The 14095-nt window shown below is 39.4% G+C and overlaps 1 protein-coding gene across 1 annotated transcript in view; it reads right to left on the reverse strand.

Annotated features, from left to right (window-relative positions):
- LOC137972715 (uncharacterized) overlaps positions 1-14095 on the reverse strand; it is a 40602-nt gene that overhangs the window by 20120 nt on the left and 6387 nt on the right. Inside the window, exon 3 of the mRNA XM_068819439.1 lies at positions 5295-5590. Within this exon, the coding sequence (XP_068675540.1) occupies positions 5295-5590 (296 nt within the window). The remainder of the gene's footprint in view (positions 1-5294; positions 5591-14095) is intronic.

Here is a 14095-nt window from a genome sequence, read left to right on the forward strand (position 1 = left end):
CAAACCAGTTTGAATTTGTGCGACTTATCGCAGCGACAAAAATAGCGAAAGCAGCGTTTTTGCATTGTGTGTACACTTCCGGCAACAAGTTGGGACAAAATATAAATGAACCAACAAGAGAGCGTCATATGGTCAGCCATATTGAATTAGAAATTAAACTAGTTCACATTCCCCTTCATACGAGATCACTGCGTGTGCACTGAACAGGCGACGTGTCACAGCGACTTGTTTTGCAAGTAGTACACACAGAGCAACTTGTCGCAGAGACATGCTGCTGCGACTTGTCGCCTAGTCACTTATGTCCAGGTTTGCACGCAAATGCGAAAATTGCGAATTTTCCGATTTTTGCGAAAATTGCGACTCTTGTCGGGGACTTGTGTTCTCTACCTTTTCAATGTTCTGCGATTTTTGCGATTTTAACGGTTTTTGCGAAAATTGCGAATTTTGCAAAAAATCGCAAAAATCGCAGGACACTGATAAGCTTGGAACACTAGTCCCGACAAGAGATGCGATTTTGGCTATTTTTGCGAAAATTGCGAATTTTGCGAAGAATCATTAAAATCGCAAAACATCGCTACTCTTGTCGGGGACTTGTGTTCTCCAGCTTTCAGCGTTCTGCGATTAGGACACTGAAAAGCTACAGAACACTAGTCCCTGACAAGAGTCGCGAAAATTGCGAATTTTGCGAAAAATCGCAAAAATGCAAACCTGGACATATCTCCGTCTAGTGTGTCAGGGTGTCCCGGCCTTAAGCAAAACTGGTTAAAAGGATTTTTTGCTTGTCGAGGGGCAACAGCATGGGATGAACTTCCAAGTGACATTTGAGAATACTTTCAAAACGTTTTTTGAGGAAGGACCAACCGATAGTTATAGATAAGGTTTTTTTTTTGATAATTATGTTTATTGTTATCAAAAATAATTATTTTCTATAATGAAGTACTCAAATTTTGGTTTTAGCAATTTAGTCTCTGTAACATACATGTTGGTAACATTAGTATTGCTTAAAAAAATTTTAGCATTTTTTGTAAGTAGTTATGCATATATGTAAGATTAGATAGGTGTAACACGGCTCATTTAGAAACCAATATTGTATGTTGAAATTACTATCCTGTAGGAGTAAAGTCAATCAATGCATGCGTGTGTTTGTTCGTTTAATGTTGTCTGAGCGCATTATTTTTTTCGACGATGAAGTTTTCAAGGGTCCACCTTTCGCCAGCAGCATTACTTACTTGATGTGCAAACACATTTTAAGCCCACAAAAACTTTCCAATTCACCAATACCTCTAAGCCTAGCTAACAAATTCTAAATAGCCCAAATATTTTCTTATTAAACAGTTTTCTATAAATATTATAAACTGATCAAAAACTTAATTCATTGGCAAGAACGCAATGCGTCAATCTCTACAAAGTGACTATAACAAGTACAAGCCGGAATCCGGAAGCCAGAAACAATTCGAGAGAACTACAACAACTTGCCCACTCCTTTTACACTCTGCTATAATCTGCACACTCAAGTATTTAACTCTGAGAAAACGTGCATGCAACTGTAAAATGGACCTGACCTTGCTATTCTCAGAGGATATACAGACTAAAAAATGGTGATGGCATCATCAAGCTAAGGCAGGCCAAATTACAATAAAGGAAACTTAAAGCTTGTTTGATTTGTTTTCCTTGTTTTTTTTTTTTTACCTGGCTTTTTGAGTACAAAAATGCTTCTTTTTAAGGAAAAAGCAGGTGCCTGGACAATATGGAGCTTTCGCGCGTTGTTGAGACGCGGATGGCAACCGGAAGAGAACATCTCGCGTGCCAGGATAGTGGTGTCTCCCAGATTTTTATACCACTCATCTCTAATGGAGAAATAGAGGATATTACATGCCGCGCGGGGATACGAATTTTATCTTCGAGTGCTGAAAGCATATAGATATTGATGAAATGTCCAGAGTTAAAACAACTTGTTTTTTTTCATTTTCAAAATGATGAAAAAGTGGTCACCAACCGCTAAAACACGCATGTTGTGTAACATGAAACAAGATATGTAAGTTATGAAAAGCAAATCATGACAATGTAAAATTTTGCAATAAAATGTTAATGTAGTAGAGAGGTATTATACTGAAGCACAAAAGTATCTTACAATGAAGACGAAGCTCGCATTTTATTGACTAATCGTGTTCGTTACCATGACGACACCTATATCCTCACATGTGAAAGATAAAAATGATATGTTCACTATGCGCGGTGAAGATATGATTTTTTAGTAAAAGGAGAAATCTTGGTATTTCATTAGTATCTATATAATAAAAGATACTCAGCAATGTCAATGTGGTTGTGTAAAGACAAGTTACAAGGGAAAAAAGTTGACTTCCGGTTGCCACCCCTGTCTCAAATATGCGCGTAATTTATCTCCTTAACGTCTTGCGTGAGTAACGGAGCGCGACTGAGGTTGTTGATTCAGGAAGAACATACAATAATATGAAAAATTCACATCGTTTATCGAAGTTAAGTTCTTTCGAGACGTCCCACTAGCATCGAATAGGGAGACAAGCAACTTTTGAAGAAGTTCTGCCATAAGGCAGATGAATATTGCGCTTTAAGCTCGACAACTGATAATATGGTCGGCTTGGGTTAGAAGGTTCCATGTTTTCGCAGTTTGAACATACCGTGGGCTTTAGAATGATGTAATTTCACATGACACCCAAAATGCCCAAAGAAGTAGAACGAAACATTGCAATAACCACTTGAAACTATTGAACAACATAAAAGAAATACAGCAAAAGGAACAAGAAGCAGGATGGACTCAAATGGACAAGACTGAAACGGACCGGATTGCATTGGGATAATCTTAAACTAAAAGACGTCGGCCCGACGTTTTTCGTGTTTATGGCAAATCACCTGGATAAAGGTCACTCTTGCTAACAATCATTTGTGTGATGAAACAATAATTTTATCAGTAAAGGAATTCCACAAAACCATTTTCGAGTTTTAAACTCGTGATGAACTAAAAATTTCCGTTAACACCCTAAAATAACATTACACAGTCCCTTTTGGAGGCTTCAGTAGAACATAATCAAAGGGAGGAAAGAAGGTAAAACACAACTTTGTTTATTTAATAAATTTCAAACATTATTCCTTTTACGTAAACTTGACTATGTACAATAAACAAATTTTGATTATGATCATCAGAGGAATAATTGATTATAATCAAGATGCTCAAGAAACCAGGCCTTTGTTTTTCAAAATAAATCACTATCCAGTGAATACACACTAGCAAAACCAATAAAGTTATCCAGTGGATATTGATTTATCCAGTGTGGATAAGTTGTTGTAGTTCTCCCGAATTGTGGATAATTCTGGTCTCTGGTTTCCGGATTCCGGATTCCGGTTTCCGGCTTTCAGTGCTGCCCCATGTAAATGTGAAAGCGTTTAGTAATCCCTCATCATTTTCTGCCCTGCGTGACAACGAAGGTATGACATTCATCTCTATGCTATACTCTTTAATCTCTTTTAAAAAATAAACAATAATATAAACTCTGACCCTCTTCGTTTCAAGCCGAAACGCGTATCTGCTTTGGCTAGCTCAGGTACTTTATGTCCTGGGACTCCTTTGTTTCGACTCCCCTGTCTTCTCATAATCAGTTAACGATTGTTTACTCGAAGCATTGGGGCTGCCTCTTTCAGCATGTGCCATATTCAGGGTGTACTTACTATGACCCGTCGGATACATTATTCATCAGGAAAACCGTCGAACAGGTCAACCGGACCAGTGCTGACACTTAATTGATCTCAAGTTTAAAATAAATTTTTAAAAAAACACGTGTGACCTCATAAAAGTCATAAAACCATAGCAAAATTCCAAATAAATTATACTCTTTTTTTTTCTAAAATATCTAAAAAAAAAAATATCCAGATATTTGTAGCAATTCCTCCTTTTGTGACCCTCTCTGTATTAGGGTAGACTTTCATATAACGACCAAAATGATGCATTACAAAAGGACCATCGTTACTCCAACTACGAATTTCTGATTTAGGTATTGTTATTGTTTGCTTTTTTGTTTTATAGACATTAATTATTTCATGTCAGGTATATGAAAGACAAGCCCGGTGTTAAGAAGGGATTCATCAAAGGAGAAATACTTCGTCTTTTGATAACAAACTCTGTTGGAGAAAACTTAGAATAACAGCAAATGAGGTTTTCAATCTCAATTACTCTAACGAGCTATCTTCTCTTCCAGAACTTATCAAAACTACAATGGCTAAGATCAATTTCGCTTCAAGGTAAGAGGCCTTAAAACAAAAGCTAAGACATCAAACACACTGTTACTACATATCATCTGGCTATAGCTATATCGTAGAGTTATTATTACAGCATAACAATCAAATGTAAACCGTCTTAAATGCTTTATCTGTATTTCCTTTAAGCAAAGCAGATGGGTGTCTTCAGTGGGTGAGCAAACTGACTTGTGTTATATTTCACAGTAGGTCATTGGAAAATAAAGAGGACATGTAAACAGACATGTAAAGAGAGCTCCCTCATGTGGTAGCATAAGGTGGGCAAACAGGTGTCATGATCGGAGGCAGCAATTCCATCAACAATTGTGTGCTGCTATCTTCCCATTTCAAAGTATATGCAGTCCACTGAGCTACAGCTTCATCGTAGAAAAAATTCGTTAAATAAAATTTCCGACAAGACCTGAATGGACCGATTTTGATATATGAAAATTCGGTCCCGAACAGAAGGCATCATCTCGAGGCTCTGGGGAATAAATATATATAAAGGATTGTAGGCGTTTATTGCCCAGAGCGTGAAGATGATGGTTTTTGTTTAGCACTGACTTTTAATATATTAGAAGAAGGCTATTTGATCATTACCTCAAAAAACAGTATTCACAACTGCATGTTATGAGACAAGTTAGAATAAATGCGAAATCGACAAGCTTGCATACTTGCGTATTCTGAAGTGAATCGCACACCTAGGGGCATTTTCGTCATCTGATTGGCTATCAAGACGAGGTATTTAGAGTGGAATTGCGACTTCAAAACGAGGCTGACCGACATTGCACCGTAGCAGTGCGTGGTCTCACATAGCAACGGATGTAAAAATTGCACAAAACTATGTTCTCAAAGCAATTTTTTTCGTTTACAATGCAAAAACCTGGCGGAAGTGAGGAAGAAGAAAAAGAAGAAGAAGAAGATTTTCCTGGCTTCTAATAGTCGAGACAACTCTTTAAACTGGCTTTTCAGTTTCTTTTTAACGCGGATTGAAAACATCAACATTCGCAAAAAGGTAAATTACAAACCTTTTCTGTCCCATTCTCTTTGTAGGTAGTCCAGGTGATGTTGTCCAACGATGTATGTATCATGAATTTTGTTGTCCATTGATCAGCAGCTGTATTTCCTTGAGTTGCTGCGGCGCAAATGTAGAATTCATAACCAAGGTTGATTTGTAAGAAGTCGCTGACATTTCTTTCGGTGCTTGGTAACCATGCACCTCGACACACTTCAGGGGCCCAACCAACTTTGGGTGAGGAAGGTGAGTTGACGTCATCTGAAGACCTCCCATTAATGAACCAGCAAATTGCTTGAATCTGACAGCCTAAAAAAGGGATTATATTAACACGATGAGTGGATTTCACAGCTGTCTAGTTTATGACATCAAAAGTTTAAAAACCAATGTGGTTACTTCCAGTTAAAAGCTCTTGGCCGCGTTGTTCAGTCGTAGTTCCATTGTCGCATCTGACTATACATGGGCAAAAACTTAGAGCCATGTTCCTCTTATTATTTTAATAGTCAGAATTAGCACAATATTGTTGTCTCGGTTATAATGAACCGGAAGACCTGCAGTGGAAAAAGTTGGATTTTCATTCGGCGACAAGAGATTTGAAATCCATTCGAAATGAAAAAGGATTTGTCCCATTCTAAATGTTGAAGATACTCACTCACTAGCACAACTTTGAAATGTATAGACACCTAATATTTAACAAAAATTCACTGAAGAGAAGATGAATAATTGTTTTAGTATACACCACACAAGCAGAAAAAAGAAACAGAACCAAAAAACTGCTTTATTTTTGTAAAATGTGGTGGAAATCTCAAATCTCGCACGCCGGCTACGAGGAGAGGAATAGTAATTGGATAAACGATGAAATGGTATATGAAATGGATCATATATGAACTGCGGTTATGAAATCAAGTGAAGCTATGATCCTCGCAGTTATAAACGCAATTTTTGCAATTGCGTAAAGAAGCGCGAAAAATTCAGGACTTCACCGACGACGCTCTGACCAACTGAGCTATATGAAGCCACTGGTGTTGGGAGCTGGTAATTTATGGGTTCCAATGTTCCCGTGAGGAATGAATCAACGATGAAATGGTATATGAAATGGATTATATATGAACTGCGGATATGAAATCAAGTGAAGCTATGATCCTCGCAGTTATGAACCGGATCATTGGACCCACAAATGACCAGTGGCTTCATAGCTTAGTTGGTTAGAGTGTCTTATCGGTATCGCGAGGTCACGGGCTCAAACCCCGTTGAAGTCCTGAATTTTTCAAGCTTCTTTACACAATTACAAAAATTGCGTTAACTTTATAACTGCGAGGATCATAGTTTCTGACTTGATTTCATATCCGCAGTTCATATATGATCCATTTCATATATCATTTCATCATAGATTCATTCCTCACGGGAACATTAGAACCCACAAATGACCAGCTCCCAACGTCAGTGGCTTCATAGCTCAGTTGGTTTGAGCGTCGGACCGGTATCGCGAGGTCACGGGTTCAAACCCCGTTGAAGTCCTGAATTTTTCAGGCTTCTTTACGCAATTGCAAAAATTGCGTTTATAACTGCGAGGATGATAGCTTCACTTGAGGAACTGGATAATCAACTGCGAGTTAGCCAATTAGCGGACGCGGAGAGAACTATTCACTTGTTTAGTAGTAATAATTTTGGTTTTGAAGAAGGCGTTAAGCTAAACAGACATCTCTGTTTCTTGAAATATGAAAACATGGTCTTCTTTCTTAAAGAAAACGACTTTACACTCCCACACTAGAGGACGCTTCTCAAAAGCAGAGTAATGAATAAGTTTCCAAGTTCATATACCAATGAGCGCATACAGGATCGCGACTTTTGGTTCTCCCACCCAGTTTTGAATGAGTTATTGGTCTTATGAAGATTGTTAAGGAGGCTCGAAAGTGTTTTCCCACAGGTACGAGTGGGTTTACAAAGGAAATGGATTACAGCAAAGTTGATCCTTTAGACGGGAAACAATGTGTTTCGTATTTTTGTCAGGCAGTTTCTTAAGGTTGTCCACGAGTTCCTAACTGTTTCCATGGCAACGGTACGACACTCCCAAAAGATCCTTTAAAAACAGTTTTTTAAAAATACCTATAAAACTATTTAAATGACTTTTTTTCTATTTAAAAAAATTCCATTAAACTCTTTTTACATAATGAGAAAAATAAATCTAGCGGAACCACAGGTAACCCACGCTCACTGTGTGCATCACATAGGTATTAAAATACTGTATAGAGAACATATGAGGCGAAATTTGCTAGAAAATGGAAATAAAAATCGATAAAACTTACCATGTGGTAGCTGTTGTTGCCTTTAATACGTAGACGAAGTTTCGGGAAAAATGATCCCCGTTCACCTTCCTTCATTGTAAAGTGACAAGGTAGGAGACTGAAGCCAGCGTCGGGACTCCGATCGACCCAAACAAGCACGATTTTTTTCGCGAAAATCGAATCCAGTCGCCAAATAACACGCCAGGTTCGTGGAACAGGAATTTCTCTAAACATGAATCCACTGAAGCATCTCCAAGTAGCAACGCGAAGCAACCAGGCTCCGTAGAACTTGTAACTTGACCTGCTAAAATGGCGGCCAGAAAGCGTTGTCCTCGCAAAGTGTCCAATTCAAAATGGCACTGAACTCGGACGCCTGGTGACGAGTATAATAAGTTCTGGAGGAAGGGGAGTCCCAAATTGCTCAAACAAAACTCACTGAGCAATCTGGGACTCCCCTCCCTCCAGGGGGACATATATTCCCCTAGTCACCAGGCGTCCCAAAACAAGCACGATTTTTTTCGCGAAAATCGAATCCAGTCGCTAAATAAACACGCCAGGTTCGTGGAACAGGAATTTCTCTAAACCATGAATCCACTAAAGCATCTCCAGGTAGCAACGCGAAGCCACCAGGCTCCGTAGAACTTGCAAGTTGACCTGCTAAAATGGCGGCCAGAAAGTGTTGTCCTCGCAAAGTGTCCATTCAAAATGGCACTGAACTCGGACGCCTGGTGACGAGTATAATAAGTTCTGGAGGGAGGGGATTCCCAAATTGCTCAAAACAAAACTCACTGAGCAATCTGGGACTCCCCTCCCTCAAGGGGGACATATATTCCCCTCGTCACCAGGCTTCAGTGGATTCATGGTTTAGAGAAAATTCCTGTTGTACGAACCTGGCGTGTTTATTTAGCGACTGGATTCGATAATCGCTAAAAAATTAGTGATTGTCTTGGGTCGATCGAAGTCACTACTCTGGCTTCATTCACCAACCTTGTCACTATAATATTAAGGAATTTGAACGGGGACCATTTTCCCGAAACTTCGTCTACGTATTAAAGACAACAACAGCTCACCACATGGTTAGTTTTATTGATTTTTATTTCCATTTTCTAGCAAATTTCCAGACCTCAAGCTTCGCCTCATATGGTATTCTCTAGTAATTTTTAGATACTCAACGTGAACCGACACACAAGTGAGCCTGGGTTACCTGTGGCGGAACTTGGCATACTTTATGAACTCAAAACATCTTAGGAAGATTGTTGGACAAAATCCACCACATATCTAATGTTGCAAAATTTATTCTTAAAGAATGCAACGAAACTTATGTTGGCAAAGGTAACGCCGAGCTTAGATTTCTCGAGATATTGCGAACATTCTCTGACAATATCTTTTCCCGCGGGTTTTGCGATTTACTAGGTCACATTGTTTTTATTTCCGGTCAAACGTTGGGATTTCATCAGCCTGACGCGACCAGTTGTAATGAGGCTTTGAGCCTCGTAAACTTAGCCTTCATGCTTTGGAGATGATAAAGAACACCACACACCACGATAGTTAAGTGTTACAACAAACGACCTGATTAGTTTAGGGTCTGGAGTTTTTACACCACGTCGAATTGTTTCAGAGGCCTCGACATATGTGTGCAGAGAAAGTTGATAATGCAAGCACTAAATTCAATAACCCCTGCTGAGGCAGAGCTCTCTTTCGGTCAGGGGCACCCAACGAGATAGTAGTTCAAAAACAACTTACACATAGCATTCTATACGTATTTTAGTATTTAACAACGGGTAGATAATAGGGCATATTTTAAAAATTTATCACCTAAAAAATTTTTTATATGTGTCGGATTTCCTAGCTAAAAGCCCTAGTGATCCGAAATTATAGGATCAACAAGTTACCTTGTTCGAAATCATTTCAGCCAGAAAAAAAGGCTCCCGAAAACGTTCTAGGGTGACTTTTTTGGGGTAAAAAATCCGTTTAAAAATGGGCAATGATACCATTTTTTAGATGTTCAAAGATCCTAGGACAGGCAGGTACAAGCAAGAAATTTTAAAAGAAATGTTCCGAAAATTCTAGATCTCAAATCGTCTGTCCGCAAAGATATTTTGACGTTGGGTACCCCTGTCTTTTCGATCTTCCTTGATGAACTTTCCTTCTTCCCCGAAACTTACCTAGGAAGATCAAAAGAGACTCCTAGCTCGCGAGGGTGTATAAATTCAATTAAAGGTGATTGTCTAATCGTGAAGCTTCATTATAACACCCTTTTAATAAGTTCTAAATATATGCAGTTTTTCCCGCTAATGACGTCGAACTTGTGTGTTTTCAAATTTCCATTCAGTGAGAAATTTACAAGGGCTTTAAACAAGAAAAGCAAATCGGAACAAGTTTTAGGCCTGTTGCACATTTCTGGAATAAAAGTTGAAAGCATGAGTTCGACGTCATTCGCGGAAAACGGCCTATATTAGACGTTATTAAAAGGGTGTATCGGCTTTTCGTCTAAGAGGAAGAAGTTTGATTTCCTGAGTTGGTTTCACTACATTAATCGTTGTCAGCCAGGATTACCCTCGGGAGTATTTTTTAATGAAGTTGAAACTCTTGCGAGCATTACGAGAAAAGTGATGTTTGGATGCGGAAGACGTTTGAATAACTTTAAAATTACATTATAATCAAGAAGGGCGTGAGGGCAGAGTATAAGTAAATCAGTGAGAATAACAAGCTTGTCATATCCGTAAATGTTATAGCTCTCTATGATCAGAGTTAGACTTCCGCTTCAGCCAGCCAGAAAATTTCTCCATTGAACAACCAGTCACGGTTACATGTCTTCCCCAACACGGCTGGGCCAACAGAGGGTGCGAAATCTCTAAAAATTACATCGGTAGAAACGATCTTTCAACAGGCGTTTCGACATTCCTGAACCTTCTTCAGTTGATGTTGGACGGCTAAAAAAGGTGTCGAAATACAAATCAACATAACTGCACACCAACTCCTATGCGTCACTCCATGAAATGACAGAACAAAAAGTTAGAGTAGTTCATTTCAGCGGATACTTGATTCTCGTTAGAGTTCATTCTTGGTTAATGTTTAAAATTTTTTTAAAAAACGTTCTTACATCTTTTGAGTTTAAGTGTTTCAGATTGGGACAATAAGAGTAAGTAAAAGTTAAAACTACAATAGCTTTAAAACCTCTACCTACACTATGTTGAACAACAGTTTAAAACACAATTAAAAATTCAAGTGCAACATTTGCGTTTAATGTTTATTCATGTCGATTTCGGTGGACATTATAGACTGATGTATCAATCGTTAGTTTGGCCCTTCAAAACTCAAATTACACGGGCAAGAGAATAATAATATTATTTCCCAACTGACGAAGTAGGGAAATAGTGCTATTGTGGCTTGACATCCGTCTCTAAAGCCACAAAAATATTTGATAACAATACTTAGTGAATTGGATGTTTGAGATATGCGTGAAGACACCCCGCTCTTGAAGTGGACCCCACTTTCATAGACCATGATTATTTCGCATGGTCACAAAAGCACTCTCAAAAAGTGTTTTAATATTTCTCCTTCGATCGCATAAAGAACCGTAAAAGCGCAGGGTGTTAAATAAAATAGGATTATACCTCATGACGGCAGAATACGAGACTTGTGTCTTTATGTTAGGGGCGCTTTCCCCTTTGTCAGAACTACCCGGCGCAGAACACATCAGGGGGTGTTGCAAGCTGTTACACACAATAATGTGCATTGACTGGGTGGGTGGGGACAGGTCTGATACTTGTGCGCGGATGGGATCCCGGGTGGTCGCATTCTCTCTGTGGGAGGATACATCATCCTGCAAGGTGTGGGGTGGTGGTCTCTCGGCTTGTGTGTGTAAAAACAAACAAACAAATGCGGAAAGGCAACACATTATGTGAGTCCACATGCCTGGGTGGCGCGGACCGGGGTGGCACAAAAAAAAATACATTGCTGTCAAAAAAGTGGCCTAAAGTCTATGAGTCATCGCTCGCAACCAGCAAAACACCCAACAACGCTGCGTGTAGATATATCAGCGCAAGAGAAAAGAATCGTGCACAATCTCTCGGACAGTCATACCATGTTCATGTTACGATACAGATAATAACAAGCCAAATCCGACATCTCAGTTTTTATTCATTTTAAAAGCAGCGAAAAAAGTGATCACCGTTACGAAAGAAAGTCAAAGGTAGTTTCACTGTCGCGTAGCTTGAAGCCATTTTGGTAGGCCACAGTCTTTTAAAAGGAAGTTTTGATTCAAAGTGTACGACAACGAAGCCGAAAAGAGTGCAGAGCAAAGAACAGTAAAACAGATGCAACTGATATTAATGGGTATGGATAGTAAGGTTACTCGGCTAAGTCGCTATATCGGGCGAGAGGAGTCAAGAACCAACGGGTACCACAGGACCCTGAGAAGAGCGACAAGAGACTTCTAGGAAACAGCGCAGTGGGAGCCGGAAAAGTTGTCCAAAGCACCCGACGTTAGGGTCAATTTGTGTAGCTAGAAAGAGCAGCGGTGCCGAGCTATCACTTGATCATAGTTGATAGGAAAAAAGGCACAGCTTGGGGTAGCGGTCTCACGCCTGACACAGCATGTAACAGTGCGCAACGTGTGTTGCAAATATGGAGAAGAACGGCGGGAAGGTTGAACGGCCGTATTTTAACAGGAATAGACAATAAGAAGTATGGAATAAAATCAGTGGCTGAGTAACGAAATCGCCAAAGCGGTCGCAGACTTGTCAGCTTGGAGCAACAACCGGGACCAGCCAAGCTCTCTCGCAAAAGGAAAGTTGTGGCACGTGTAGAATGTGAGTTTCCAAGATGCAGCCATGAATTACAAGTCAAATTGCATCGGTTAATATTGTAGCGGGCAGACAACATAGAAGTGCTTGACTTAAATAAAGACAGTGACTGTGAATTTACGTGAAAGAGCAAGACAAAGCCAAAACAAAGGCAATAAATGCCGAACCAAACAGACAGTGTTGGGAAAATAGGAACGATACCACACAACACGTGCGCGGCACGGTGGGTGCGCAGACCCAATATAATCAAAAGGCATTGATCAGTAGATTCAAATCTTATAAGAATTGAGAATCAATCGGAACAATATATTTAGATAAATTATACTACCGAAATCAGTGGCAGGTGGCTCAGTAAAAATTACATTAAATTTTTGCGACAAAATGCAATTTTGTCCAAATAACAAGAGGAAAGAACTTTTGAAACCCCCCTGTACGACACACATTCACAGATACCTTAGCAGGTTTACGATCATGTGAGGACCAGAGTCAAGTGCGACCGGGGACTGTTATGAAACCTTAGAACTTTCAAAAACGAGAACAATGTTGGTCGCAATCGGAGGTGAATTGACCGGGGAACTCCTGCACATCTTTTTTTTATTCGCTGGCGCACGGGTTCGCAAATTATTTTGCATCATATTTTGAAGTCGGTGAAGGATTGGACATTGGATTATTGCTTCTCGAACAAAGGTGCGTTATTGTGGAGGGTCAAGGCACAAAAGATACGGACAAAACAGCGTGAAACAAAGTGAACGTTGTCGTTTCATAACCATACTTCAATAATTACAGACTCTGGATGAAACATAAGAAAGTAATATGATAACTAGGGTGTGATTAATGATAACTAGTACTATTTTAAGATTAGCGTTGAGACATCAACATAATCATCGCATGTACCAAGCACCGCGAAGTAAAAATATGAGGACGTTGTTTTTAAAAGGTCTTTTCCAAGTTTGCGCAAGACATCTTCAGGCCAATTCCGATACGCTTAGCTGTCAAAAATGGAAAGCGCTTAAGTCGAATACTCACCGTCGTTGATATATTAGACATTCAAGTATAGCCAACATCAAAAAAAAAAAGAAGAAAAAAAAAAAAATCATAGCGTTATATGAATGGTCTGCTCGCCGGTCGGATGAACAGGAGGATTAAAGAATGATCAAAGATATTCTGAGGCGCAGAGATTAGTAGATGATTCGTGCATAAAAGAACATACTGGTTCAAAATAAAGCAGTTTGAGGGTAAAACATTAGCATGAGACAACGAAAGAATAGCATGAGATCTATTACCAGCCGAAAGCTCGTGTTCTGTAGAGCTAAAGATCTTCCTGCGAATAAACCTGTGCAGCTTGGCCCCAGGCGGCAATTCCATAATAAGTAGGATGGGAAAATCAGAGAACGGTAAATTTTTGATTAAAGTGAACGGAGTGCCTAAGTCGGGCATTCAAAAAACTCCATAAGTAATTCATGACAACAGCCTAACACCGATTAGACGTCACGTCTATGATCTTAGTATAATCCTGAATAAACTACTCCTCGTTAGTATTCTTATATAAAGAATACTAATAAGGCAGAACTTGTTTTTCTTGGTATGCTAACAGTCACCTCTCACAATTTGAAACCTTGTTTTGTGGAGTGGGCGGTCCAGAGGAAACGCTCTTGGAACGTTGTTGAGCCTGGTGCAAAAAACTCGCAGCACGTTTTTAACGGCTACGCCTCGTGTTTTTA

Source organism: Montipora foliosa, chromosome 10 (genome assembly GCF_036669935.1).
Source record: "Montipora foliosa isolate CH-2021 chromosome 10, ASM3666993v2, whole genome shotgun sequence".
Taxonomy (NCBI): Eukaryota; Metazoa; Cnidaria; class Anthozoa; order Scleractinia; family Acroporidae; genus Montipora; species Montipora foliosa.